Below are 26,126 nucleotides of genomic sequence, written 5' to 3'. Positions count from 1 at the left end.
TTTAAAAATACATATATTCATATTATAGGCAGTATCTAATGAATACATCATTGCTTCCTCTTGCATTCAGGATAAAGGTTTTGTTCTGGTCCACCAAACCCAAAGGGATCCTCTGTTTTCTCCTTAACTGCCTCTTAAGCCTGTCTCTTTTCTTTCAGATAGATTGTCCTTTTTTTTTTTTTCAGATTTTCAAAGCAACTGTGTTTGTTACTATCCCCTGCTGCTTGCCTCCTCAACTCCTTTGCATCCATTAGATCTCAGCTGAAGGTGGTCCTCAGGGACGGTGTCTCAACTCCCTCTCTCTCTCTCTCCCCATCCAAACACCTTCCTTTGGCACATGTAGTCACAAAACCCTGGTCTCTTCCTTCGAAGCGCTTGTCTCTGATTCTAGTTAGTTAACCACACTGGTGTAGATCCCTAGAGTAAGGGTGAGTATGAAGTTCTTCTCTCATTAGGCAGTGGGACAGGGATTGCATTCGCATTTGTTATTTGAAATCCCAGTGCTCATCACTCATAAAAACTTTGCAAGACATAATGCAGATCATGGAACTCATTCTTCTGTTTAAATTTCCCAAATCCTATCAGTCACTCTTGGAATAAAATCTAAACTCCATATTAAGTGTGTGTGTGTGTGTGTGTGTGTGTGTGTGTGTGTGTGTGTGTTTATGGCTGCAGCCATGCCATATGGAAGTTCCTGGGCCAGGGACTGAATCTGAGCTGCAGCTGTGACCTGCATCACCGCTGCTGCAGCACAAGATCCTTTAACCCTCTGCACCAGGCCAAGGATCCAACCCATGACTCCACAATTTCCTGAGCTTCTGCAGTCAGGTTCTTAACCTATTGTACCATAGCAGGAACGCCTATATATATATATATTTTTTTTTCCAGATTCTTTATCTTCTGTAGGTCATTACAAGACATGGAATATAGTTCCCTGTGCTATACAGTAGGATCTTGTTAGTTTCTATTTTATCTTATTTTGTTTTGTTTTATTTATTTACTTATTTATTGGCTGTGCCCACGGCATGCAGAAGTTTCCAGGCAGGATCTAACCCACACCACAACAGTGACCTAAGCCACTGCAGTGACAACACCAGATCCTTAACCTGATGAGCCACATGGGAATTCCAGTTATCTATTTTTTATACAGTGGTGTGTTTATGCTCATCTCAAATCTCCCCCCTCCCTCCTGGAACACTTCTTATCAGATCTTCACACACACTTTCTCATCTTTTAGTTGTCAGCCATAAATTTTATCTGTCTAAAGAAACTGGTTCATTCTTACCCTCTCCCATATATAGTTCCTTTGTCAGATTAATCTGATTTTTTTTTAATTTTTAAAGAAAGTTTTATTTTTTCTTATTTTTTATTATTCAATGAATTTATCACATCCTTAGTTGTATAATGATTAATCTGAATTTTTTAAAAAAATTTTATTTCTGTCTCTCAGAAGTTGCCCCTAGGTTCTCTGACAGCAGGTTCCCTGTTGATAGCTGTATCCTCTGATTCTGGAACAGACCCAATCACATTATAGACCATCTGTAAATATTTATTCACTTAAGAAGAAATGAATTATAAAGCTGATTTAAAAGATAGTACTATGAGGTTTAGTCTCTTCTGCCTCACTTTTTAATGGTGTTATGTATTTTGTCATCAGTTTTCTGCTTAAAAGTGTTTACTAATTTCCTATTCTAAGTTTTGCATAACTTTTACTGTTAGAATATTGTGGAATACAGTTCTTTGAAATTATATTCCATTCCTATGGAACAGCTACTCTGTGGACTAAGTTATAAAGTTATAAAGCTTCATTGTAATCACAGATTCACGTGAATATACTTGTAAATACTTATTAAATTTCTTCCTCTACTGTGCTTATTAAATACTTGAGATAATTTTCCCTGCTATAAGTTTTTACCTTCCTTAGTTCTCAAACTGTATTTTCCAGAGATTTGAGGGTGCTAAGTTGTGAAATTTAAATTCACACCCTAAGTATCTTAATTGAACTTTTTGCTTTCATGTGCAGTTTTAAGAATGGAATACACCATGGGTTAAAAACTTAGGCAAATTGTTAACCCAGAGGAGTATCTGAACAGTAATGGAAGGAATGACATGCCTATACCTCCATTCCAGGGTTCCTCAACAAAGGCACTATACTATTTCAGGATAGATTTTTTTTTTTTTTCAGGGAACTGTTCTGGTCCTTGTAAGATATATAGCAGCAGCCTTGACTCCTACCCATCAGATGCCAGTATCACCCTCCCTCTAATTGTGACAGCCAGAAAGGTCTCCAGACCTTGCCAAATGTGCCTTGAGGGGACAAAACTACTGTCAGTTCTATATGGAGGAAATGTCATTTGTTAAAATCCTAGAATTATCATTTTTTACAGGGTGGTTTGTTTGGTCCTAGAAATGCTGACTCAAAGCCTTTATTTTGGGCTTTGTACTCAATGCCATCTCTCTTTTCCAGGAAGGCATTCCAGAATTTTTATGTACCTGACTCTAGATTATTGTTGATTTTCTTTCACTTTCTTAGGTTTCAAGCATATCAAGCAAAATCTGAGTTTTGAATGATAAGGGTAAGGCTCTAAGCCATCTCTATTCACAGCCTAAAACCCTCAAAATAGAAGTGGATATGAAACCACAGATATTTCATTAAAAATTCACTGAAAGATAAAACTACAAACCTTAAGCTTCATAGAAATAGGATTTCTGAGTGGAAATTGTAGATAACTGGGGTAACCCTAAGAGTTGAAGTCTGCATTTTTCTGTGCAGATACAAATACTTTCACATGTTCCTATTTCAGGACCTCCAGGATATACTGGCCACCCTGCCCCTCAGGCTGGCTACCCCATCCCACCAGCTGGCTACCCAGCCCCCCAGGCTAGCTATCCAGGTGTTGGTCCAGTGGGCTTTCCTGGCCAACACCAGCCAGTGTCTCATCAGTCAGGTGCCCCTGCAGGAATACCATGGATGCCGGCACCACCACCTCCAGCAAACTGTCCACCTGGATTGGAGTATTTAACTCAGGTATTTCAAATACATGAAAGACTCATTAAAAACAAAACTGTGCTTAATGTTACTTAATGCGATTAACAACTGACTAATTCACAAAAGTCCGAAATGGTAAAACTTTATATTTTTGCTAACAACTTACTAATTCTTTCAGGTCAGGTTTACTCTTAAGGCAAAATGCAAATGTCGTAGGAAATTGTATTTTCTCTTAGCTTGAACATAATCTGAATAATAGCCAATAGCAAACCTTTACGAAGCACTATTTTCCAGGCTTTGTTCCTAAGTATAATACATATATTAACTCATTTTAATCCTTTAAAAAAAACCCTCTGTGATATATAGGTGCTATAATTATCACCATTTTAAAGAAGAAGAACTAAGGTCCAGAGAAGTTACATAATTTTGCTCAGCATCAAAATGCTGACAAAACAACTTGGTTCTGCATCCAGTGCCCTGTAACCCCAACACTGAATAATTTCCTAGGAGTTAGAAACATCAATTTAGTGTTGATTTTCCGTAAGTAGTACTAAAAAAGGAGTCAATAATTTGTGTATAATATGACCCATTTTTATTTTAATTAATGAAATTACATTTTTATGTGGCTTTTGTTCTTTGGAAAACCCAATTTTATTTTATTTTATTTTATTATCTTTTTTTTTTGTCTTTTTAGGGCCGCACTTGCGGCATATGGAGGTTCCCAGGCTAGGGGTAGAACTGGAGCTGTAGCTGCCAGCCTAGCCAGAGCCACAACAACGCCAGATCGGAGCCGCCTCTGCAAACTACACCACAGCTCATGGCAATGCCGGATCCTTAACTCACTTAGCGAGACCAGAAATTGAACCTGCAACCTCATGCTACTAATAAGAAGAAACAATTACTGAATTTCAATTTACTACATGATAGTTTATCTAACCAATGTGAGGTTTAGTATTTGTCTGCCATTACAAATCTGTTAGGTTAGTTTTCATTAAGTGAGTTGTTTCTGTTGTAGTCTCCGCACTAACTTCCCACAGTGCCCTTGGGCAACATAAGAATTTTGCTGGTTCCTAAATATCTTAAGTAGATTTTTTTTTTTTTTAACAAACTAGGCCCTTAAAATATATGTAGGGGAAGTTATTACCTACTACAAATGATGATATCAAGTATACTCAAAAAGAAAAATGTTCAGGTTTGTAGAAAAAAAAAGCTCTTTAAATGCATAAAAAGATCTTAACACTTCTTAAGCCCTTTCCGGGAGGAACATTTTTTTCTAATTTTTATAGGGATTCCAGTGAAAATCAAATTTTTTTTTGACCTCATGTGGATTTGTCCACATTAAAATTGAACACATTCAGTAGATTTTTTTTTTCAGTTAAAAATATATTAACTTTAATTTTCTACCTATAAGTAAAATAAGAAATTACTAAATATTGATAATTTTGATAAAATTTCAAATTGATTATATACATTATTTTAAAATATAAAAGCACTAATGTTAATTTGGTTGGATTGGCAACATATGATATATGCTTACAGCTTGATTTTTTTTTACTATAACAGATAGATCAACTATTGATTCATCAGCAAATTGAACTTCTGGAAGGTATGTAGTCATTGTATTTATCATATTTCCAGGAAGAGGGGATATTTATGAAGATAAAGGCATATCCCCAACTGCAAATCATCACTTGGTGATGTAAACAGTTAAACCTGGTTATTCACAATTATCTCTCTTCATGATAATGAAATGATGGTGATGATCAGCAGCTTATTTCTTAAATTTACTAAGTGGTAAAAAATACTATTATGCTGGCAATTTGTCCTCATGATATACCTTACCTTAGAAGGAAAACAAACAAAACTTACTTTTGTTCTCTTTCCTCTCTAGAAATCACTTTGCCTGACTTTATCACTTCGACTTTTTTGCCCCAGTTTGTAATGATGTTGAGGTGGTCATGGAGTCACATGCTAACCTTAGTACATTTGCAAAGCAAGTGAATTTTTAAAATTTAGATGCATGAGAATGTTTGGGGAAAATCACTTTACTGCCCACAGTTTCTCCTGGAAGCCTAGAAGAACCCTATCAGACCTTTGTTCTGTGGGCTGTGGATTATCTCCCTGGGCACAGAAACACTTCACTGGAGAGTGTTGACTTCCCAGAATACCACTGCCACTCCTGTGAATGGGGCCTAACACCTATGGATGTTTCCTTAGGTCCAGCACTCCTCAGGTGCGAGGTAAACTTAAGAAGTCACTAGATGTGTCAGGGCTGCTGCCATGGGAAAAAGAACCTAGGTAGATAGATCCATGAACTACAGTGTCTTCCTTATAAATATAAAGAGTTCAGTGAAAGCTCTGATAGATTTTAGAATATATCTGAAATCTCTCTTCACACCTCTGCAAAGTTCATTTCCACTGAAACAAAATTATAATGTGAACTGTACTAGTATAACAGTAATAGATTTGGTTAGAATATACAATTGTTGCTCATTATACTTAAATTGCTTGTAATATACACTGTTAGATATTTATGATGTTATAAAAAAGATGTTTATAATGTTCTCATTTTTATTTATACTGCGTTTTCTCTGGAAAGGAGCTCTTTGTTGTATGATAATTTGTATTCTCAATTACGCTGAATCATTTATTTTAGGGAACTTATTTTTGAGATGATAAAAACCAGACACTATACATTATACAGCATTTATGATTTTTAGATTTATAAGTTTTATATATACTTGGAAATATATATTAGCCATGAAATATGAAGTAAATCTCAAATTTCATAATTATAAATTCTTTAGTTTTTTAAAAAGGATGTCTAATTTTTTGTTTTTGCCTCGAAAGTTTTAACATCATGAATAGTATGAAGAATTGAAGATTACTCAGTTTATTTTTAGTATATGATACTATCACAGGCACTTATTCCTTTCCCTAATTCAAAACTTAACAGACCATAACTACAGATTCTTTTGTTTTATTTGTCTTCATTTTTTAAGTATCTAAAAGGAAATTTAGATTTTGAAGCCTGAGCTAATCTCACTTTTCAAACAAACCAGCTGAAGAATTTTGAGATTAAGCTACTTAATGAAACACTTAGGTAATAGATCCCATCTCATGAATCAGTTTAATTTTTTTTCTCATTAAATATTTGATTGGCAGATATTAAGGTCAAGACCAGTTCTTTTAAAGGCAGAGTCAGGGCCTGTTTGGATCAGAACAAAGACACTTAAGGGAGGTCATGTTAATAGAATTTGTGAAGAATATCTCTGATTGAAAGTCTATGCAAACCAATATTAGAAAGTGGTTTTTGTCTTTATACATATTCTTAATCATGTTTGGACACTTTTGATGTTTTCTGACATCCTATGACCCGTGTTAATGAGGGCTCTGGACGAGTGGGACCATTACTTGCTCTTTCTGGCTCTAAGCAAGGAGGGGTTTCCAAAGTGTGGTTCACTTTGGGAAGCCCTTTGGTCAGCTACCACATGGGAGTCAGTATTCAGCATATCTCTGTCACCCCCATGAAGAAATGAGCCCCCTCTAAGGTACGGAGTTCATTTAGAATCCCAGTGGTCTAGATAGTCTCTGACTTGCAGCCCTGGTTGCCAAGCACCTTTCCCCTTCACCTAATACCCATCTCCCCCTTCGGAACAACCACTGCTGAGCTAAACAAGGGTGCCCTGGGCAGCCTTTTACCTTACTTTCCATCTTCATTTTCTCCCTCCCCACATGTGTGCACTGAGATAAGCTCTCTTACAGCTTCCTCACAGAAAGAAGAGCCATGACTGTGGTTTATAAAGCAAAATCTCAAGCCTCTGTATTTAATGTAATAGTCTATGAAGTATATACACAGCAGTTATCCTGTATTCCGCTCCGTAACTGAATACCTGAACACGTAGCCATTGTCTATATACTCCTAGCATGACCGTGACTATCTGCAGCACTGCACCATCCCTCAGAGCACAGTCTCCTTTTCTGACATGGGTCTGTGAAATTAGGAGATGATGAGTTGTTTTTTCTTCCATGTCTCATATAGGAATTCCTAATTTTTCTGTACCTTAATAACCTCTCCTCCATTCCCACTGCCTTTTCTGTTGTCTGTATCATCTCTAAACAATCTTCCTTTTCTTCCTCTGGTGTTACATGAAGTATCATCTAAAAATGGTATTACTAGGAGTTTCCATTGTGGCTCAGTAATAACGAACGGAACTAGTATCCATGAAGATGAAGGTTTGATCCCTCACCTCACTTAGTAGGTTAAGGATCCAGCATTGTCGTGAGCTGTGGTATAGGTCACAGACATGGCTTGGATCTAGTATTGTTGTGGCTGTGGTTTAGGCTGGCAGCTGCAGATCTGATGCAACCCCTAGCCTGGGAACTTCCATATACCACATGTGTGGCCTTAAAAAGCAAAAAAAAAAAAAAAAAGATTAATTAAAAAATAAATAAATAGGGGGAGTTCCCGTCGTGGTGCAGTGGTTAACAAATACGACTAGGAACCATGAGGTTGCGGGTTCGATCCCTGCCCTTGCTCAGTGGGTTAATGTTCCGGCGTTGCCCTGAGCTGTGGTGTAGGTCGCAGACACGGCTCGGATCCTGCGTTGCTGTGGCTCTGGCGTAGGCTGGCAGCTACAGCTCCGATTAGACCCCTAGCCTGGGAACCTCCATATGCCGCGGGAGCGGCCCAAGAAATGGCAAAAAAGACAATAAATAAATAAATAAATAAATAAAAATGGTATAGCTAGATATTGTAGTATCTTAGGATACATTTCTCTTTTATTTTTTCTTTTTTGTTTTTTGTTTTTTTTTGTCTTTTTGCCTTTTCTAGGGCCACTCCTGAGGTATATGGAGATTCTCAGGCTAGGAGTCTAATCAGAGCTGTAGCCACTGGCCTACGCCACAGCCACAGCAACTTGGGATCTGAGCCACATCTGCAACCTACACCACAGCTCATGGCAACGCCGGATCCTTAGCCCACTGAGCAAGGCCAGGGATCGAACCCGCAACCTCATAGTTCCTAGTCGGATTTGTTAACCACTACACCATGATGGGAACTCCAGGATACATTTATTATTTTTTAACACAATAGTCATAATGATTCCCTCTTATATGTTTTTAGTCTTAACAGGCTTTGAAACTAATAACAAATATGAAATCAAGAACAGCCTTGGACAGAGGATTTACTTTGCAGCAGAGGACACTGATTGCTGTACTAGAAACTGCTGTGGGCCTTCTAGGCCTTTCACCATGAGAATTCTTGATAATATGGGCCGAGAAGTCATAACTCTGGAGAGACCACTAAGATGTACCAGCTGTTGTTTCCCCTGCTGCCTGCAAGAGGTTGGTAAGCAAGTGCCAGGGTAATTTTTGCAAATATTTTGCAAAGTAATCCTGCAGGAATTTTCACCTCATCATTGAATTTATGGAATCAAATGAGATTTAAAGGAAAATAAGTCCATAAGCTATTGGTTTTTGCTTGAGAGTAAGTTGTACAGGAAGGAAGGCAGGTGAGAAAGAGTGAACAATTAGCCCCATGTCCCTGAACAGTGCACATCCTGGGAGATCAGAGGTCTCAGAGGCCAGACTTCTTGATCTTCAGGGAGAGCCGAGAAGGCAGGGCACCTTAGTGAAGTACCCCACCTGAAATGACCATGAGGGGCTTGGCCAAAGCCCAAGGAGGACACCCTGTAGGATATCCTAGAACGCCATCCCAGAGGCAAGTGAACAAAAGAATGGGGAAAAGCACAGATACGTTCATCTCAATTTTCGCCAACCTACAAGGACCAAACCTAGCAGAGGCTTCCTCTGAGAAATTTCAACTGCTGTTGTTTTCAGTTCTCCACTGGAAAAAAGTACTGTATTTGAGTCCCTGCAATATGGATGTGCTGGTTGTGAACCCCTTCAGCTCTAGAGAGACCAGGTGTCTCTTTCATAGTACTTGACAGCCCTCTGATAGAGAACACAGATCTCAGGGAGATGCCAGTGCACAGAGTGTTTATAGGAAGTTGGCCTTTGCCTAGATCCCCACTGACCTGAGCCCAGCACTGCCTGGGTCACTCGGTCATCCGCACAGGGAGCTGTGAGAGCAGGGCAGACAGAGACACAGGCACATAAAGATCTGATGTCTAATACTGCACTTATTTTGAAAAGATAAAAGAACTTATTTAAACTGAATTTTGGTTTTCATGTTATTTAATTTAGATGTGATAATATTTATAGGAATAGTTGAGGGAAAACTGATTTGATAGAATATTTTCCACAATTTGTAGAGCACATTAGCATACTTTATACTATTGGTTTTAATAAACAGGAAATCCTCATTTACAGATGAACATGCTGAGATGCTCTCAGGGTCACCCATACATTTTTCCTAAGTATAAAAAATTTAAAATCTAAGAGACCAGTAGAGCAGTGCTCAGAGTGGGGATTGTGAGTTTATAGCTCATCTTCTACTTTGCATCTGGGGAATCTGATGCAAGTTAGTTAGCCTCACTGTTCATCAGTTACTTCCTCTATAAATAGAGATGATAGTACCAACCTGGTAAAGACATGGTGCGAACTAAAACAGTGCCTAACATTAGAAGGGGTTCAGTAAATGAGAGTTCTTACTAGACATTTTTATGATTACAATTTATATATTCTTTTGCTTTTGTAGATAGAAATCCAAGCTCCTCCTGGCATACCAGTAGGTTATGTTACTCAAACCTGGCACCCATGCTTGCCAAGGTTTACAGTTCAAAATGAGAGGCGAGAAGACGTACTAAAAATTACTGGTCCATGTGTTGTCTGCAGCTGTTGTGCAGATATTGATTTTGAGGTAAGAGATGTGATAATGTTTATAGGTTTTGCTTTCTTAACATAAGAATAATATAAACTTAGAGGATGTTACAAATGTATTAAGTAAATATGTATGCCCTGATTCCTCAAAAGGGACTCAGTGTGCTCATATATTTATTTTTTGTCGGGGAGATGGTTATGGCTCTGATTAGGTGTCACTGTTGCTTATGCTAAATGGAAAAAAGAAAAGCAGAACTTTGTAGTCAAGTAACTATAAACAAAACACCTAACATTTAAACATGGTGGTTTCTGTATGGAGGCATTGTATATTACCCATTTTAAACAGAACATTAACCTTGTCATTTAAGTCTGAATGCCAAAGCTTACAGTCCTTTCTTAGTCTGAAACACTGACTGCCAGTACTCTAGGCCCTCTTCAGAAGCTCTAATATCTTTGAGTTCCTACGAAAACTCAATTATGCAGAAAGAATTTTAACAAAGATAATGTAAGAGGTACTACCTAATTATGCTTTTTTTTATTTTTAATAGTCATTTCCCCAATATAATTTTTTTTTCTACTGTACAGCATGGTGACCCAGTTACACATACATGTATACATTATTTTTTTCCCATTATCATGCTCCATCGTAAGTGACTAGACATAGTTCCCTGTGCTGCACAGTAGGATCTCATTGCTAATCTATTCCAAAGGCAATAGTTTGCATCTAATTATGCTTCTTCATGATCATGCTTTTATCCTCATATTAAGTTCATTCATTAGAAATCACAATATGTGTGTATATTTACTACCTGGAGGAATTTCATCACAGCAGTTTTTCATCAAGTGGGGCCCAGCTTTATGGCTCAAAGTATTATTTAGTTGCAAATGCTTAAAAGTTGAGAGATTATAAAATCTATCTTGCTATCATGATTCTTTCATATAAGCATAAAATCTGTTAAACTGGACCATTTCTACAGAAGGGATAGAAATCTAAAACTGAACAGAGCTGTCCCCTTATGATAAATAAGATATGGGAATTCTGCCACTGTCCTCTGGCTTCCCAAGGTCTCCCATTATTCAGCTTCATTCTTTTATATTATCTGCCTGGCTTCTCTCATAATGATTTTTAATTCCTCTGTTATATAAGGATGAATTACTACTCTCATTGACCTCAAAGTCTAACGAGAGAGACAGGAAATTCTAAGAAAACATGTATGATGTATATAGAGACGCTTATAAAGGATGCATATACTGTGTGTGTGTGTGTGTGTGTGTGTGTGTGTGTGTGTGTGTGCATGTGTGTGCATGTGTGTGGAGTGGACTGGAGAACTATATACTATGTTTGATGACTTTATAGGTTTATGTATAATAATAGTTCCCTATTTATGGATTCTCATTCCCATAAAGGATCCAGAGGAGTGAAAAGTTAATGTTTTTTTTCAGGAAATATTAATGGAAGTTTTGCTGACATATATTTTATTTATGTAAAATAAGTAAAAATACTGATGAAGGAGTTCCCATCGTGGCCCAGTGGAAACAGATCCAACTAGGAAGCATGAGATTGTGGGTTCGATCCCTGGCCTTGCTCAGTGGATCAAGGATCTGGTGTTGCCGTGAGCTGTGGTGTAGGTCCCAGACATGGCTCAGATCCTGCATTGCTGTGGCATAGGCTGGCAGCTGTAGCTCCAATTAGACCCCTACCCTGGGAACCTCCATATGCTGCAAGTGTGGCTCTAAAAACAAACAAACAAACAAACAAAAAACTGGTGAAGTAAGTCAGACTGGAGTATGAAACTTGTATATTTAATTCAAAGAAAGTTAGAAGTCATCCAGCAATCCTTCTCAATGGATGCCTTAAAGTACCCATTATATGAAATGAATTAAGTTCTCTCCTGTGCATCTCAAATGGTGCTAACTAGTAATATCTTTGAAGAATTGAGTAAATAGAACCTTGAATCATTTTCTGTAGACTAGATAATTGAAATTTTGAAAACAAGAATTATCAGTATGAGGGACCATTATGGAACACGGACCCAACTATGGTGTCAATTTCATGGAAGTTGGAATAGAAAAGAGATAATAGCATGAACATGAAGGAGCAAGAGCCATTCTAAAGAAAGAAATAATTCAGAGACATATTTGTAAGTGTATCAAGTGGAACTGATTCACAGATTTGATGTCAATGGAGGATGAAAGAAAATTTAGAGATATCTTATTAGTCTGATGTCTGATGCTTCTTAACCAGACAGAATAAATAATGATGCCACTGTCCAGGTAAAGAATCTAACAGTTTATTTGTGGAGAGCTAATGCTTTGGTTTTGAGTCATGTTAGATTTTAAGTATGTAATGGAAAACATTAGAGTGTTCAGCATACAGATGGTAGTTGAAGCCATGCAGAAATTATCCCAAGAGTGAGTAGAGGAAGGACAATTAGACTTTGTGTCTCATAGAGACGTTAGGGAATCCATCTTCTTCTAGGATTATTAGTTGGGGAAAAAATATGCCTACATGAAATGGATATCCCAATCCAACCTCCTCTATGAGTTTTGAAGTCTAAATTCATACTATCATTAATGGTTCATGAATCTCAAAAATTAGAAACTGAACTTGAGTGGTGATACAGATGGAAGAACTGAATGCAAAAGCATACTAGAAGGAGATTGATCACCAATGTCATCCTCTATTCCTACAGAACAAGCCTATCTTCACATGTGTAGATTGAAAATGTACATACTGCTCTAGGAACTAATCTGACAAAACAAACTGCATATAACAGAACAATCTGAAGTCAACCATAAAAGAAATACCTAAATAGACATTAAAGAGCCTAAAAAACAAATAAGATCATAAGGGAAGAATGAAAAAAAAATAATATAGGACAGGAGGATAAAAAGCAAGCCAAATAGAACCTCCAGAAATGAGGAACAGTCATTGATGAAATTGCATTGGAAATTAGATATAGGTTAAGAGAAAATTAGTGACCTGGATTACTTATATGAGGAAAATAAAGAGGAGGTGGGGAAAAGATACAAATTCGAAGGGAAATGGAAGCTAGATTAAACTACTATTTCATATGTCAAAGAGGAATTACAGAAAAAAACAAGACAAAATTTTTTGAGATAACATTCAAACAGATACATGGGTAAGAATCTTGCAGAGTTGATGCCAGGTTCAGAAACTGCAAGGAGTTTAGATAAGAAAAAATTACACGAGGATACAGCTTAGATAAACTGCAAACTAAAACAGAAAATCTAAAGTCAGCAAGTAGGAGGGGAGAGATTATCTCTAATATGTAATTTTCTGACCATTAGGGATTATAAGCACTTTATAATTTATTGGCTACTTATATTTGCTTTTTGAATTGTCTTTTAATATTCATTGCCTGTATTTTCTGTTGGGTTACCTTCGTTTTTCTTGTCAATTCATAAATCTACTTGTGTGTTGAAGACATTAACTTTGCATTTGTACTTGTGTCCTCTGATCTTCATATGTTTTCTACAAATCTACCCTTTTTGTACATACATATATATGTGTGTGTATCTATATATATATCTCCGTTGGCTAGAAAATTGTATCATCACAATTTATTAAGTAAACAATTCATTCTTTGCTAAATTGAAATACTATATGTTAAATTTCCACCAGATAGGGGATATATTTCTAGATTCTTTCTTCTGTTGCCCTGGTATCACTATCTGTTCCTACAGCAGTGCCTTATAATTCAATTACAGTGACAATTATATATCCTATATCTAGTCATAGGCAAACAGTTATTAATTATTCTTATCATATTTTCATTTTATTTTCCTGTGATCGTTAAGCTCATTTCATTAAATTTTCAGAAGTTAAAATACAATTGTTATTATATCAAATTTGATTTAAAAAATAATGTATTTATGATGCTAAACCTGTCTCATCCCAGAAAGGTTATATATTTTAATTCATTTATATCTCATTTTATATTCCTTGTATGACTATATAGATTTCTTCATATAGAACTTTTATCTGTTTTGTTGAATTTTTTCCTAATTCATAGCTATTATCACTACTAATCAGGATTATTTCTATTTTTAGGTACTTATTGTTAATATTGAGAAAATGATTTTTATTTACATTTTATTCAGTCTTGTGACTAGATTCTAGTATTAAATTTAGAAGGCATTTTTGCTATATTTACTTGGTTTATCTAGGTATAAAAACACAAAGCAAGTGAAATCATGGAACAACTTCTAATTAGCCAATTAGCTTATTTTCTTTTCTAGCCTACTTTTTACAGCAAAACTGAATAATATTTCCCAATTTTATGTATACTACCTATCAGGTTGATGATTTCAAGTGAAATGGAAGCAAATGTTTCATCATATAGATAAATATTGGCTATTTTTCATAATATTTTTCTATTCCTGTTTTACCTACACTGAGAATCATCCTTTTTTTTGGGGGGGCAAAGGAAGAGATAGAAAACATTTTTAGAATTTGGGGCCATATGGTCATTGTTACAGCTGCTTAAGTCTGCAATCTTAGCATGAAAGTAATCATAGACAAGTTACAACTATTGGGTGTAACTATGTCCTAATGAAATTCTTACCAAAAAACAGAGGACAGGCTAAATTTGGCTCACTGACATTTGTTTGCTGACCCTGACCTCAATATTTATTAAAAATTTATACTTAACTTTCTAAAAGGCAGGGCATCTTAGTGGTCAAGAATACAGACCATTAATACAGTTGTGGAACAGAACACCTGGGCTTGAAATCTATCTCCATGACTTATCTGTATGAACTTGGAAAAATTACTAACTCTCTGCTTTAGTTTTTTTCACATGAAAATTGTATGTAATAATAGTATATACCTATAGAGATATTATGAGGAAAAATTATCAAAAACTTGTAAAGCATTTATATGCTACAAATACTCTAAATGTTATATAAATGCTTAATTAGTAAGTAAAATACCTTTTTAGCATCTGTGGATACACTCATATGTTCTGAATGATCTGATTTTTTTTTTTTTTTTAGTGTTTTATACTTTATTATGTACTTTTTACCCTGAGTTCTATGTGCTAATGTACCAGTTGGATTTTTGCATTTACATTGTGAGATGAACTTATAACATTATTTTTAGAATAACTTTATCAATTATTTGTATTCAATTTATAGGTTTATAAATCTAATAGTAATATAATGCTAGTTTATTATTCCCTGAAGTTGAAATAATTTTATTATATAGATTTTCTGTTTTTAAAATGTATTCTAGAATTTAGCTAAAAATTATCACATCCTGTTGACTTTTTAGTTGTAGATATTTATTCACTTTTCTGCTCCTTTACATAAAAAATTACATATTCTACTTCTTCCATAAATATTTGGTGAATTTTTAAATTTCTTGCTATAGGAATCAAAAAAGATAAGTGCTAATATCTGATAAGTCTAGTAGTAGGATTATGGTATCTGATGAATTATCTTTTGTGTATTTCTTTTAAAATTCTTTAAAAATTAAAAATAACTGATTTAAAAAATACAAAGTTTTATCACTAGCTTCAAATGCTTAGATGGCAGCTATTAGCCGACAAAACATGAAGGTATGCAATAGGGAATTTGTATTAGTCTGTTTTACCACAGTAGCATAACAAATAACCCCTAAACTCAGTGGCTTAAAAAACAGACATTTTATTTTCATGCTTATGGGTCTGCAGGTCAACTGTGTCTGAGGGACATACATAGGCTCAATCAGATGGCTCTGATTTAGGCTGCCAGTTGGTCTCAGTTCTGCTCCGGGTATGTTCATTCTGGAGCTGTAACAATAGCAGCTGCCTGAATCATGCTTTTCTAGTGGCTGATCACTGGACAGCAAGACCAAGGCCAAACCACTCAGCCATGTTTAAGGTCATGTCACATCCAGTAGCATTCCATTGGTCAAACAAGGCATGTGGCCAAGCCTAATTTCAATGTGCAGGGAAGTATTCTGGGTTTACACTGGAAGGGACTGAAATGAAATGAATCTATGATGAATAGTAATCCATGCTAAGTGTTCATATTAGAAGTTTATTTCAGATTTGTAAGGAACTTAACCACCTTATTCCAAACAAAATGAGTCAGTTCTTTTCAGTTTCTCCACATTTATGTAGTTGGTCCCTATGAAGCTAGAGCTTCATAGGTTGTTCCTAGCACATGTGGTACCTTGTGCACATTTGAAAAGGACACTTTTCCTGGTTTGACACACCCTGCCTGTATATACTTTGGCAAGTGTGGGCTACATCCAGCCCCCATATGCCCATTTGGTGAGGTGCATTCCTCTGGCTACAAGCAGTTCAGCTCTTTATCATGGCCCTGAGCTTTTACTCAGGCAGAGCTGTAAAACTAGAAAAATTTCACTGGAGCTTTTTTGTTTCATACATACTTCCTAAAGAGTTGTCCCTTACCCCCTCCTGTTGTCCAGTCTTACCCTAACCCTTAACCTAGGGCATCTCATCAAGTTACTGCTTGGTTACTTTTCTGCATTCAAAACTGCCAGTCCTCTTTTCCAGGCACTTGGAATTTCATGCTTTTCTACTGACAGTGGGTGGTAATGGGGCCTCTCATTATCTTTTAACACTAAGACTGTGTAAACTCCCTGTATTGTCTTAAAGCAGAAGTCAAGAGTTTCATTTACTACCTTCCTGATGGCTTCTAGAAATTTCATCAAAGAAACATTTCATAGTTGTATGTAGTTGTATGTTTTCTGGCTGAAATTTTATTTTGGATCACTTCAACTAATTTATTACTGTCTTAATGTAGAATGTAAAATATCAAATATTTCAGCTAAAGTACTTTCATTTCAGTTCTCTGTAGCAAATAAACAGTTTTTTAAATTAACTTATAAATGAAGGTGGGAATCTATGGGCATCTAATGAGTGATATAATGTTCATATATATATGAATGGCATATATTTTTAATATAATATTTGTTTTATTTTACTCCTACTTTGAAAATAGCTTTATTATTTGCTTTCTAGAATCTTTGTCCCCCCTTTTTTTTTTCTCCATTTAGATTAAATCTCTTGATGATAAATACGTGGTTGGCAAGATTTCAAAGCAGTGGTCTGGCTTAGTGAGAGAGATGTTTACAGATGTTGATAACTTTGGCATCCAGTTCCCTTTAGACCTTGATGTGAAAATGAAAGCTGTGATGCTTGGTGCATGTTTCCTCATTGTAAGTCTATTCTTGCTAATCACGGGCATAGATGGTTACTCTGTCATTCTGAAATAATTTAGTAAAATTTACATTTTTAAGTGACTTTAATTTTGTAGGCTTTATTCAGATGGATCCCATTTAATCTTAGCTCTGAAATTCTGTTTTCTCTTGCTACTCTGAGTTTGCAGGTGACTAGGTTCTCTCTGGAGGGTCTATGCAGTTTCACATTGTAACAAAAGGATCTTATATGTTGAGGAGAGGTTCCGGTTTTGTGGTTTAAAAACAAAACCAAATAAAACAAAACAAAACAAAAACAGTGTTTTGGAGAAAAGTTTAATCTTCCAGTGTGTTTAAATGGAATAACCCTCAGTGAAACAAAATTTCCTCCCGATTCATTATTAAATCATTTAATATAAAAATATAAACTTCAATAAGAATCTACATTCAATCTAGCTTTAGATGGAACTGACAATTCAGAGGAAATATATGGGGTAGAACAATGATTCGGAAATTGACTTCACATTAAATTAGCTGCGGAGCTTTTCAAAAACCCCAGTAGTAGGCCATACCCCAGTTTTTTTTTTTTTTGTTTTGTTTTTTTTTTTTTTTTGTTGTTGTTGTTGTTGTTGTTGTTGCTATTTCTTGGGCCGCTCCCGCGGCATATGGAGGTTCCCAGGCTAGGGGTTGAATCAGAGCTGCAGCCACCGGCCTACACCAGAGGCACAGCAACGCGGGATCCGAGCCGCGTCTGCGACCTACACCACAGCTCACGGCAACGCCGGATCGTTAACCCACTGAGCAAGGGCAGGGACCGAACCCGCAACCTCATGGTTCCTAGTCGGATTCGTTAACCACTGCGCCACGACGGGAACTCCCATACCCCAGTTTTGTTGGTTTTTTTTTTTTTTTGCTTTTGTAGGCCCGCACTCATGGTATATGAAGGTTCCCAGGCTAGGGGTCCAATAGGAGCTACAGCTGCTGGCCTACGCCACAGCCACAGCCACGCCAGATCTGAGCCATGTCTGCGACCTACATCACAGCTCATGGCAACGCTGGATCCTTAACCCACTGAGCAAGGCCAGGGATTGAACCCACACCTAATGGTTCCTAGTCAGATTCATTTCCACTGCACCATGGTGGGACCTCCCATACCCCAGTTTAACTAAATCAGAAGTTCAGAATTGGAAGTTTGTGCATCTCCCCAGGTAATTCCATAGCAGCCAATGTCAAGGACTCCTGACACAGAGCAATGTTTTCCAACTTTAACTGCACAGTACAAATACCTGGGTAGCTTTCATACTCCCTACCTCAAGACTGTACCCAGATCTAGTAAACTAAAATCTCTATAGATAGATATAAGCCTTCAAGTTATTTTGAGCTGTCATGTCATTCCAACATGCAAGCAAGGTTTGGAGCCACTAAAGTAGTATCTTAAACACTGACATGCAGATATAATCTGAAAAAAAAAAAAAAACTAAATATGAGAGCATACAGAAAAGGATCCAGTTTCTTCAACAAATAAATATCGAGAATGAAATATAAAAATAAAATAAAAAGAGGAAAACATTAGCTTAATATAGTTTTTAGATTACCTCTGGATACTGATTTAAACAAACCAATATAAAAAGATATTTATAAGGCATTCCGGGAACTGTGAACATTTGCTATTTGATGACATTAATGAATTATTACGGGTTTTAAAAAAATACATGATGTTTATATGTAGGTAAAATAGTCCATATTCTTTATGGGCACACACTGAAGTATTATAAAATGATATGGTATTATTGTTTTGCTTTTAAATAATGGGGGTGAGGGAAGGGTGACAGAGGGGATAGAGTAATTGGTGAACCAAGATTGGTCATGTCAATGATTATTAAAGCTGAGTTGAGTGGTCATTGGACCTTTATATGCTATTCTATCTAATTTGAGATAGGCTTAATATTTTCTATATAAAGTTTTAAATAGAACCATAGTTCTATTTAAAAATTGTATTTTCAGAGTTCCCGTCATGGCTCAATGGTTAATGAACCTGACCTGCATCCATGAGGACGCAAGTTTGATCCCTGACCTTGCTCAGTGGGTTAAGGATCTGGCATTGTCGTGCGCTGTGGTGTAGGTCGCAGATGCAGCTTGGATCCCACGTTGCTGTGGCTGTGGCACAGGCTGGCAGCTACAGCACCGATTGGACCCCTAGCCTGGGAACCTTCATATGATGTGGGTGCAGCCCTAAAAAGACAGAAAGACAAAAAAAAAAAAATTGTTATTTTCATTAAGTGTTTATTTCACATGAAAGGAAAATTTTAACCTTAATCTTAGGGAACTGTTTAACCAAAGGTTTACACACCATAATCAAAGACATGGTGTTTACAGGGAAGAGAGAGTAGTCTGGGGTGTTTAGAGAGATGAGAAATGGGTTTGGGGGGTGGGGTTATTAGGAAATGACTATGGGTAGATTGGGCAACTTCTTGTAGAACTTTGAAAGAAAACTGTTTCATTAACTGGTTAGTTTTAAGCTAGGTATAAATAAGTTACAAATCCAAATTTTAGAAAGGTCAATCTCAGTGGTTGTGTGAGAAATGGATTGAAGAGAGGTAAAATTGTAATAGTGCAATTGTGAGTGAATAGTGATAAGGATTAAATTATTTCTTTGTAAATGGATAGAGAAAAATGATAGACGTGAAAGAGGTAAAATCCATAGGATCTGACGTAAGTCATAGGGAAGAAGGTCTGGTTAGAAACTAATGTAATAGGACAAGCCAGGGAACACTGTGGACAAGTTTGGAGGAGAAATCATAACACTGGGCCCCCAGATTCTAAGAGAATGACAGATTCTAAGATGGCTGTCATTCTCCTGAAACAATCAAAAAATTGTACATGGAACTCCAGTTATAACACAAGTTATTCTACTAGAGAAGGGAGTACAAAATTTGAGAAGGAAAGATTGAAAGAGAACATTCTAATGGGCATGTAAAAAGTGAAATTTAGAGAAATTACCACAGGATTAATTAAATTCATGTGGGTATGAATAAGTGAATAGAATTATAGGATTAAAGTGTCATTTAAATGGGAAGCTGAAGCTATTAACTTTCCCAGATCTACCTTTTACAGTTGATTTTTCTTATTTAGAACATAGATTATGTGTCATCAGATTCCCTTAGCATTTATGCATCTGAGGGCTGATTTCTATTTTGTTACTGGAAACTCATTTCTCTATTTTGTTTTTATCCAGGACTTCATGTTTTTTGAAATGACCAGAGGTGAACAGAGATCAGGAGTGTGGTAGTTCATTAAATGAAAGTCTCAGAAAACCTTAAGTTTATATATTGATTGGGAATACATAAAAGAAAGACCCTGGATTCTTTTCTTTATTGAAATGATTTATCATAGCATGTGTGAATTACACTGTCATGCCTGAAGCTCCAGGTATATGATTTTACTTTTCAAATTAAGAATTTTCTATATCACTTACTTATGTTTTTATACATTTTCTTTTATACATTTAATTGTATACTTTTTTCATTGTGTATTTCAGAGAAAAAATATAGATGTTTTTACATTTAAATGTAACTTCCTGTGATGAACTGCTGTGAGCTACAGTCTCTATTTTCAATTTCTATAGCAAAATTAAAGCCTTTTAAAGTAAATTTAATATAAATTTATGCACTATTTTATTAGATCTAGTTCATTTCATATGTAACAACAAATGTTATTTTGCAAGTACTGTATATTCAAAACCGTTCAAAACAAACATAATTTCTTTCCAATTATGTTCTTTATAGTTATGTTCAAATGATACTCAGTATTCATATTATCAAGGAAAAGTAAAATGTACTTGTTTTTTGTTTGGAAAATCACACTATATTTAACTTCACCTATAAGCTAAATTGCGAGCATAAATAACGTTATATTGACAAAACTACAAATTAATAATTTTCATGATTTTTCATGAAAAAAGGATGATTCTATCCCAAAGAAGGAAACTTTTAAAGACTCCCTGTAAAACTAGATATTGTTATAATTTTTGAAGTAATTATTTACACATGGAATGGCTGACTACTGTATTTTATCATTCATGGAATATGATAGTTATCAGATTACTCAGGTGTTAGTTAAATAGACTATATATATTCTGTCTCAGAATAAATGTCTATAATGCTCTAATAGATTATTTTTAACAACAATCAAATAACTAAAATAAAAAATTGCTGATATATCTCTTTGAGTATTTGATTTTTGTTTTTAAACAAACTGTGAACAGTCAATTCATATGACATTCTAAACTTGACACATTTATCTCCCCTTCCCTTTCATATTTCCTTTAAAAATGGAAAAAAGATATGATAATCTTTAGGAAAATCTACTTCTGTGGTGGAAACTAAGTTTCCTTCCTGTCAGAAAGTTAAAGGGATTTTTATACTGTTTTGTAGGGAAAACTGAATCAAGTGAAAGGAGATGTCCAACCCACAGTTTACGTCATGGAAAGGAAAATGTGTTTAGGAAGTAGATTATGGCAGAGATTATCTTTCATCCTCAGCAGAAGTCCAACATCACTCGCTCCTAATATTGAGAACACTGGGATGGCAGAGGAAAAGTGATGTCTAGAGCACATTTCATTAGCTTAAATAATTTACCAGATGCCACATTCCTATGATGAGGTGTAATAGGGGTATCTGCATTCAGTTTATGGTTGGTACAGACAGCATGCCAGGTAAAGTGAAGTACTCGCACAGTTGAATCCTAGTGGTGTTAGTTATGCCAGTTAGAGAAAGACAGGGCTTGCCAAGCCAGCTTCAGGTACCACAACTAACCAAAAATGAAGCTCAAGGACTGACATTATCTCTGTGACGGCTACATCTGCTTTCACTTTCTCTCCTCCCCCCCCCCCCCCCCGCCAATCTCCCCTACTCCTACTCTTTCTTCACATAGGACTCAAAATTTCTGGTTAAGCAAAATAAAACTGCAACTCATCTGAACAGTTCCTTCTTCAACTTTGCATAGAAAGTTCGAACCAGATCCCACACATTGCAGTTATTTAAGTTCAAACACTAGAAAACTAGGTTTTCATTAAATATTTACAAAGAGAAGAAACATTACACATCAAAAATATATAAATTTAAATGAGAAAAATACCAACACTCACAACAAATGTCTTAATTTGTAATCTCAGATTTGAGGAAATATTGTATATTTTTTGGAATAGGCAGTAGAGAAAAAGGAACATTCTGATGATGCAAAATAATGAAATTAAAAAGATAACTACATTTTAAAGTATGATAAAGATACTGGAACATAGGTAGAGAACTAAAGATGATGTAAAAGATTTTACAAATTCTTCTACAAGTCAGATAAAATATGTATAGAAAAGGTGATTCCTGAGGAACAGATATAGTGGCTTCAGTTAAGCACAACAGAAAATCCAGAAGCAGAAATTAGATGGGACCAAGAGAATACTTTAAAAACTTAACAAAAATTGTTTCCAATTAAAACAGACTTTTATCTCTAGGTGAATGGATTTATCATATACCATACAGAATTCATGATAATGGTCTATTTATGATTATTTATTTATAAAACTAGTATTATATTCCTTCACTAGGGCAGACATTGTTAGGCCTTAGAATAGTTTCTGTGGTCTGAATTCCATGATATACTTGCTGTGTGGTTCATTTTTCTTACCTCATCAATAAGTTTCAATCAATTAAGCACTGTTCAAATACAGACATTTAAAGGACAAAAGGATATTAAACAAAAATCCTATAAAGGTATTGTGGTTTTGTCCCCCATTTCTCATGCCTGCCTTTGAGCAAAGATCTTACCACTTCAGAGATTCTGTCCCTCAGAATGATGCAACTTAGAGAGATGTGGGGTAAAGGACTCACTCAGAACAAGGGCTCCCTTTCACTCTCCTTTTCACCCTGAAAAGAACAATAGAAAATAAAAGAATGAAAGAAAACATTCAATCCATTTAGAGTGGAGGTTAGAACTCTACAAGAGTAAATAACAACCTGAGGTGAGTGTGTGTCCTCCAGGGCAGGTGGGGTCAAAGCCAGGAAGTGTGGCTGGGAGAACATTCCAAGCCAAGAGCACAGCATGAAGGCAGTAAGTAAGAAACATCATTCTTAGCACCAAGAATGAGAAGGACCCAGGAGTGCAGATTGCACCTAATAAGTTCCTAGTCTTCTTATCTAACAAAGCCATACTTTCTCATACAGCTGTCCTCTAAATTGTGGTGCTAGATCATGATTCAAAGAATAGCTTCTTCTCCTGAATGTGTATATTTGGGCTTACCAGAGCGTCCTCTGAAAACTTTCGAAGTTATTTAGAAACTGGATTGAAATTCATAAACTGAGCCATTTTCTGTTTCAATATATAACTTCAGCATATGACTTCAATACATGGAGGTTGTACCTGGTCATCTCCATTGTTAAGCACCATTGAAACCCACTGTTTTCTTGTGATGCCCTGCTCAGACCAATCATATGTGAAATAAGTAGAGAAAATGCAGAATTGTAGGAGAAGGTGACAGAATGAAATGTAGTAGAAAAATAGAGAATTGTAGAAGATGATGGAGATATGTGAGAGATAATGAAGAATGAAGAATTGTGGGAGAATATGGGGAACTGTTGGGAGGAGAATTGTGAGGAAATAGGGTATTGTGGGAAAGACAGGGAATTGTGGGAAAATATTCTAAAGAATTCTACAAACACTAAAGAAATCTGGAGTTCTCGTCATGGTTCAGTGGTTAACCATGAAGACGTGGGTTTGATCCCAGGCCTTGATCAGTGGGTTAAGGATCCGGCGCTGCGGAGAGCTGTGGTGTAGGTCACAGATGTGGCTTGGATCTGGTGTTGCTGTTTGGCTGTGGAGGAGGCCAGCAGCTACAGCACTGGGCTCCTAGCTTGGAAACCTCCATTTGCCATGGGTATGGCCCTAAAGACAAAAGACAAAGAAAAAAAAAAAAAAAAGAAATCTGAAAGAGGGTGGCAGTGTGAGCCCTTCATTAAGCAGGGAATATTTTAGTATGCTGCAACACATCTTGGAAGAATGATAAGCAAAGATCATGAATAATACAACCAAAAGGAATACACCAAAACCTGGTAGATAAGCCTGTTATTTCAAAAAGGATGGGGAAGTTCCTCCAGAATCACAAACATAAACATTTCATTAAATTGAATTAAAAGGTCTACTTTCAGATATATTTTTAAGAGGTTATAGAGAAAGATAAAGGAAAATTAAGAATATGATGTAGAATTATTTTTTTCAATTTATCAGTAAATTGTTCCACATTGTTTTCATATAATTCCAGACCTCATGGCTTCATATTAGATTTCAAAAAATGATATATATCAATAAATGCCAACAGGTCAAATTTTAATTACTTAGAAACTAATTATAGAATTACAAAATAATTCAGAAGATACATGTGGCCTGCAAGTTTTTACATATTGTATTTTTATATTAAAATTATATCTATTATTCATGATAAGTAAGGAAATTGAACTTTCTTATATATTCACAATTGTAAATAATGAAATAATATCCCCAATGCTATAAATTCTATTTTCTTTGTACCTCTTTCTTTTCTCTTGTTTTCTCCATTTCTTTTGTCACTGTCTTATTTCCAAACCTGAATACTATATCCCTGGCACCATCCTCTTTTCTACAATCCCTTCTTTATATAACCAATAAATTGACTTTAAAAAACAAGTGTCTCAAAATGTCTCTTTCAGTTCAAAATAAATAAAAATAACATGAACGTATTCCCCATTTCTCCCAAGTCTCTAATTAAATTATGTTAATAAAGATACTGATGGATAAAATGGAACTAGGAAAAGGCAGCCCAGTATACACAGATAATCTACAAAGGAGAAAATCCCTTATCCCATAGAGGTACCCAGCTCAAAGATAGCAGTGTCATGAAAAGTGGGAGTAGGAAGAATGTTCAAAATAGAATTAATTGAAACTCTGTCCTCTGAAATATTATGCTGGTCTGGTGCCCCACACTCACTTCACTTCTTACCCAAGAGCATTAATCATAAACAGTCCAGTACTATAGTCCTAGAAATTTAAAAATAGCACTCAAATAATTTTAATTAACTGCATGTGCAGAATAATGGTTTCTAAAGTTGCTGAAATAGATTCCAGCACTTTTAAATAAAGCTCCCCCCATTAGAATCCTAAGTGGTTTTCCCATCTACTCACCCTAGAGGAGACAAACATTCTTTTATACATAAGCTCCCAGCCCTACTCCTATAGGAAGAAAGCAACCAGAAAAACAAGCATGTAAGCATATAAGAGAAGACAAAATTAGAGACTGTTTATGTGGGTCTATTTCTGAGCTTTCTATTCTGTTTCATTGACCTGTTTATTTTTTCAACAATCCTACACTGTCTTGATTACTATAGATTTATAGCAAGTCGATTCAGGTAGTGACAGTCCAACAGCTTTGTTCTTCCTCTTCAATACTATGCTGACTGTTCTTGATCTTTGCCTTGCCATATAAATTAGAATCAGTCAATATCAACTTGATTATTTACTGGGATTTTGATTGGGATTGCATTGAATCTATAGATCAAGTTGGGAAGGACTGATATATTGATGAGATTGAGTACTGCTATCTATGAACATGGATTATCTTTCCATTGATTTAGTGCTTGATTTCATTCATCAGAGTTTTGTACTTAGACTCATGTGGCCCTTGTGTATACTTTATTAGATTTATACCTAAGTATTTCATTTTAGGGGGTGCTAGTGTAAATGGTACTGTGATTTTCACTTCAAATTCCATTTGTTCATTGCTGGTATATAGGAAAATGATTATTTTTTATTAACCTTGTATTATGCAACCTTACTATAAATGCTTATTTGTTACAGGAGGTTTTTGTTGGAGGTGGTGCTTTCAGGTTTTCTACATATACAGTTATGTCATCTGTGGACATTTACTTTATTCCCAAACTATACACTTTTTATTTCCTTCTTTTACTATGCTAGCTGGAATTCTAATAAAATCTTATGCATGTTATTTAAGTTGAGAAAATATCCCTTTATTCCTAGTTTACTGAGATGTTTTTGTTTGAATCATGAATGGATGCTGCATTTTGTCAAATGCTTTTTCTGCATGCATTGATATAATCATGTGATTTTTTTTTTTAGCCTATCGATGTGTCAAATTACATT

General features: G+C 35.7%; 1 protein-coding gene across 10 annotated transcripts in view; it reads left to right on the top strand.

The window, feature by feature from the left end:
- Positions 1–26,126, top strand: part of PLSCR1 (phospholipid scramblase 1) — a 50,593-nt gene that overhangs the window by 11,592 nt on the left and 12,875 nt on the right. Inside the window, exons 4-9 of one of the 10 annotated variants that reach the window (XR_014822385.1) lie at positions 2,805–3,028; positions 4,553–4,595; positions 8,115–8,335; positions 9,651–9,812; positions 16,803–17,398; positions 19,144–21,162. Coding sequence is in view for 3 of the 10 variants with exons in the window: in XM_021068460.2 (XP_020924119.1) it covers positions 2,805–3,028; positions 4,553–4,595; positions 8,115–8,335; positions 9,651–9,812; positions 16,803–16,964; positions 20,179–20,232 (866 nt within the window). In the remaining 7 variants the exon portion in view is untranslated. Of the gene's footprint in view, positions 1–2,804; positions 3,029–4,552; positions 4,596–8,114; positions 8,336–9,650; positions 9,813–16,802; positions 17,862–17,896; positions 18,574–19,143; positions 21,163–26,126 lie in introns of those variants that run through there. The other 9 variants (XR_014822383.1, XR_014822379.1, XR_014822380.1 and 6 more) reach the window with 9 other exon arrangements.

Source organism: Sus scrofa, chromosome 13 (assembly GCF_054392235.1).
Source record: "Sus scrofa isolate SSC_HxYL_T2T_F1_AM1 chromosome 13, Sscrofa_HxYL_maternal_Yorkshire_Landrace_v2.0, whole genome shotgun sequence".
Taxonomy (NCBI): domain Eukaryota; kingdom Metazoa; phylum Chordata; class Mammalia; order Artiodactyla; family Suidae; genus Sus; species Sus scrofa.
This window is presented reverse-complemented; position numbering and strand designations above follow the sequence as displayed.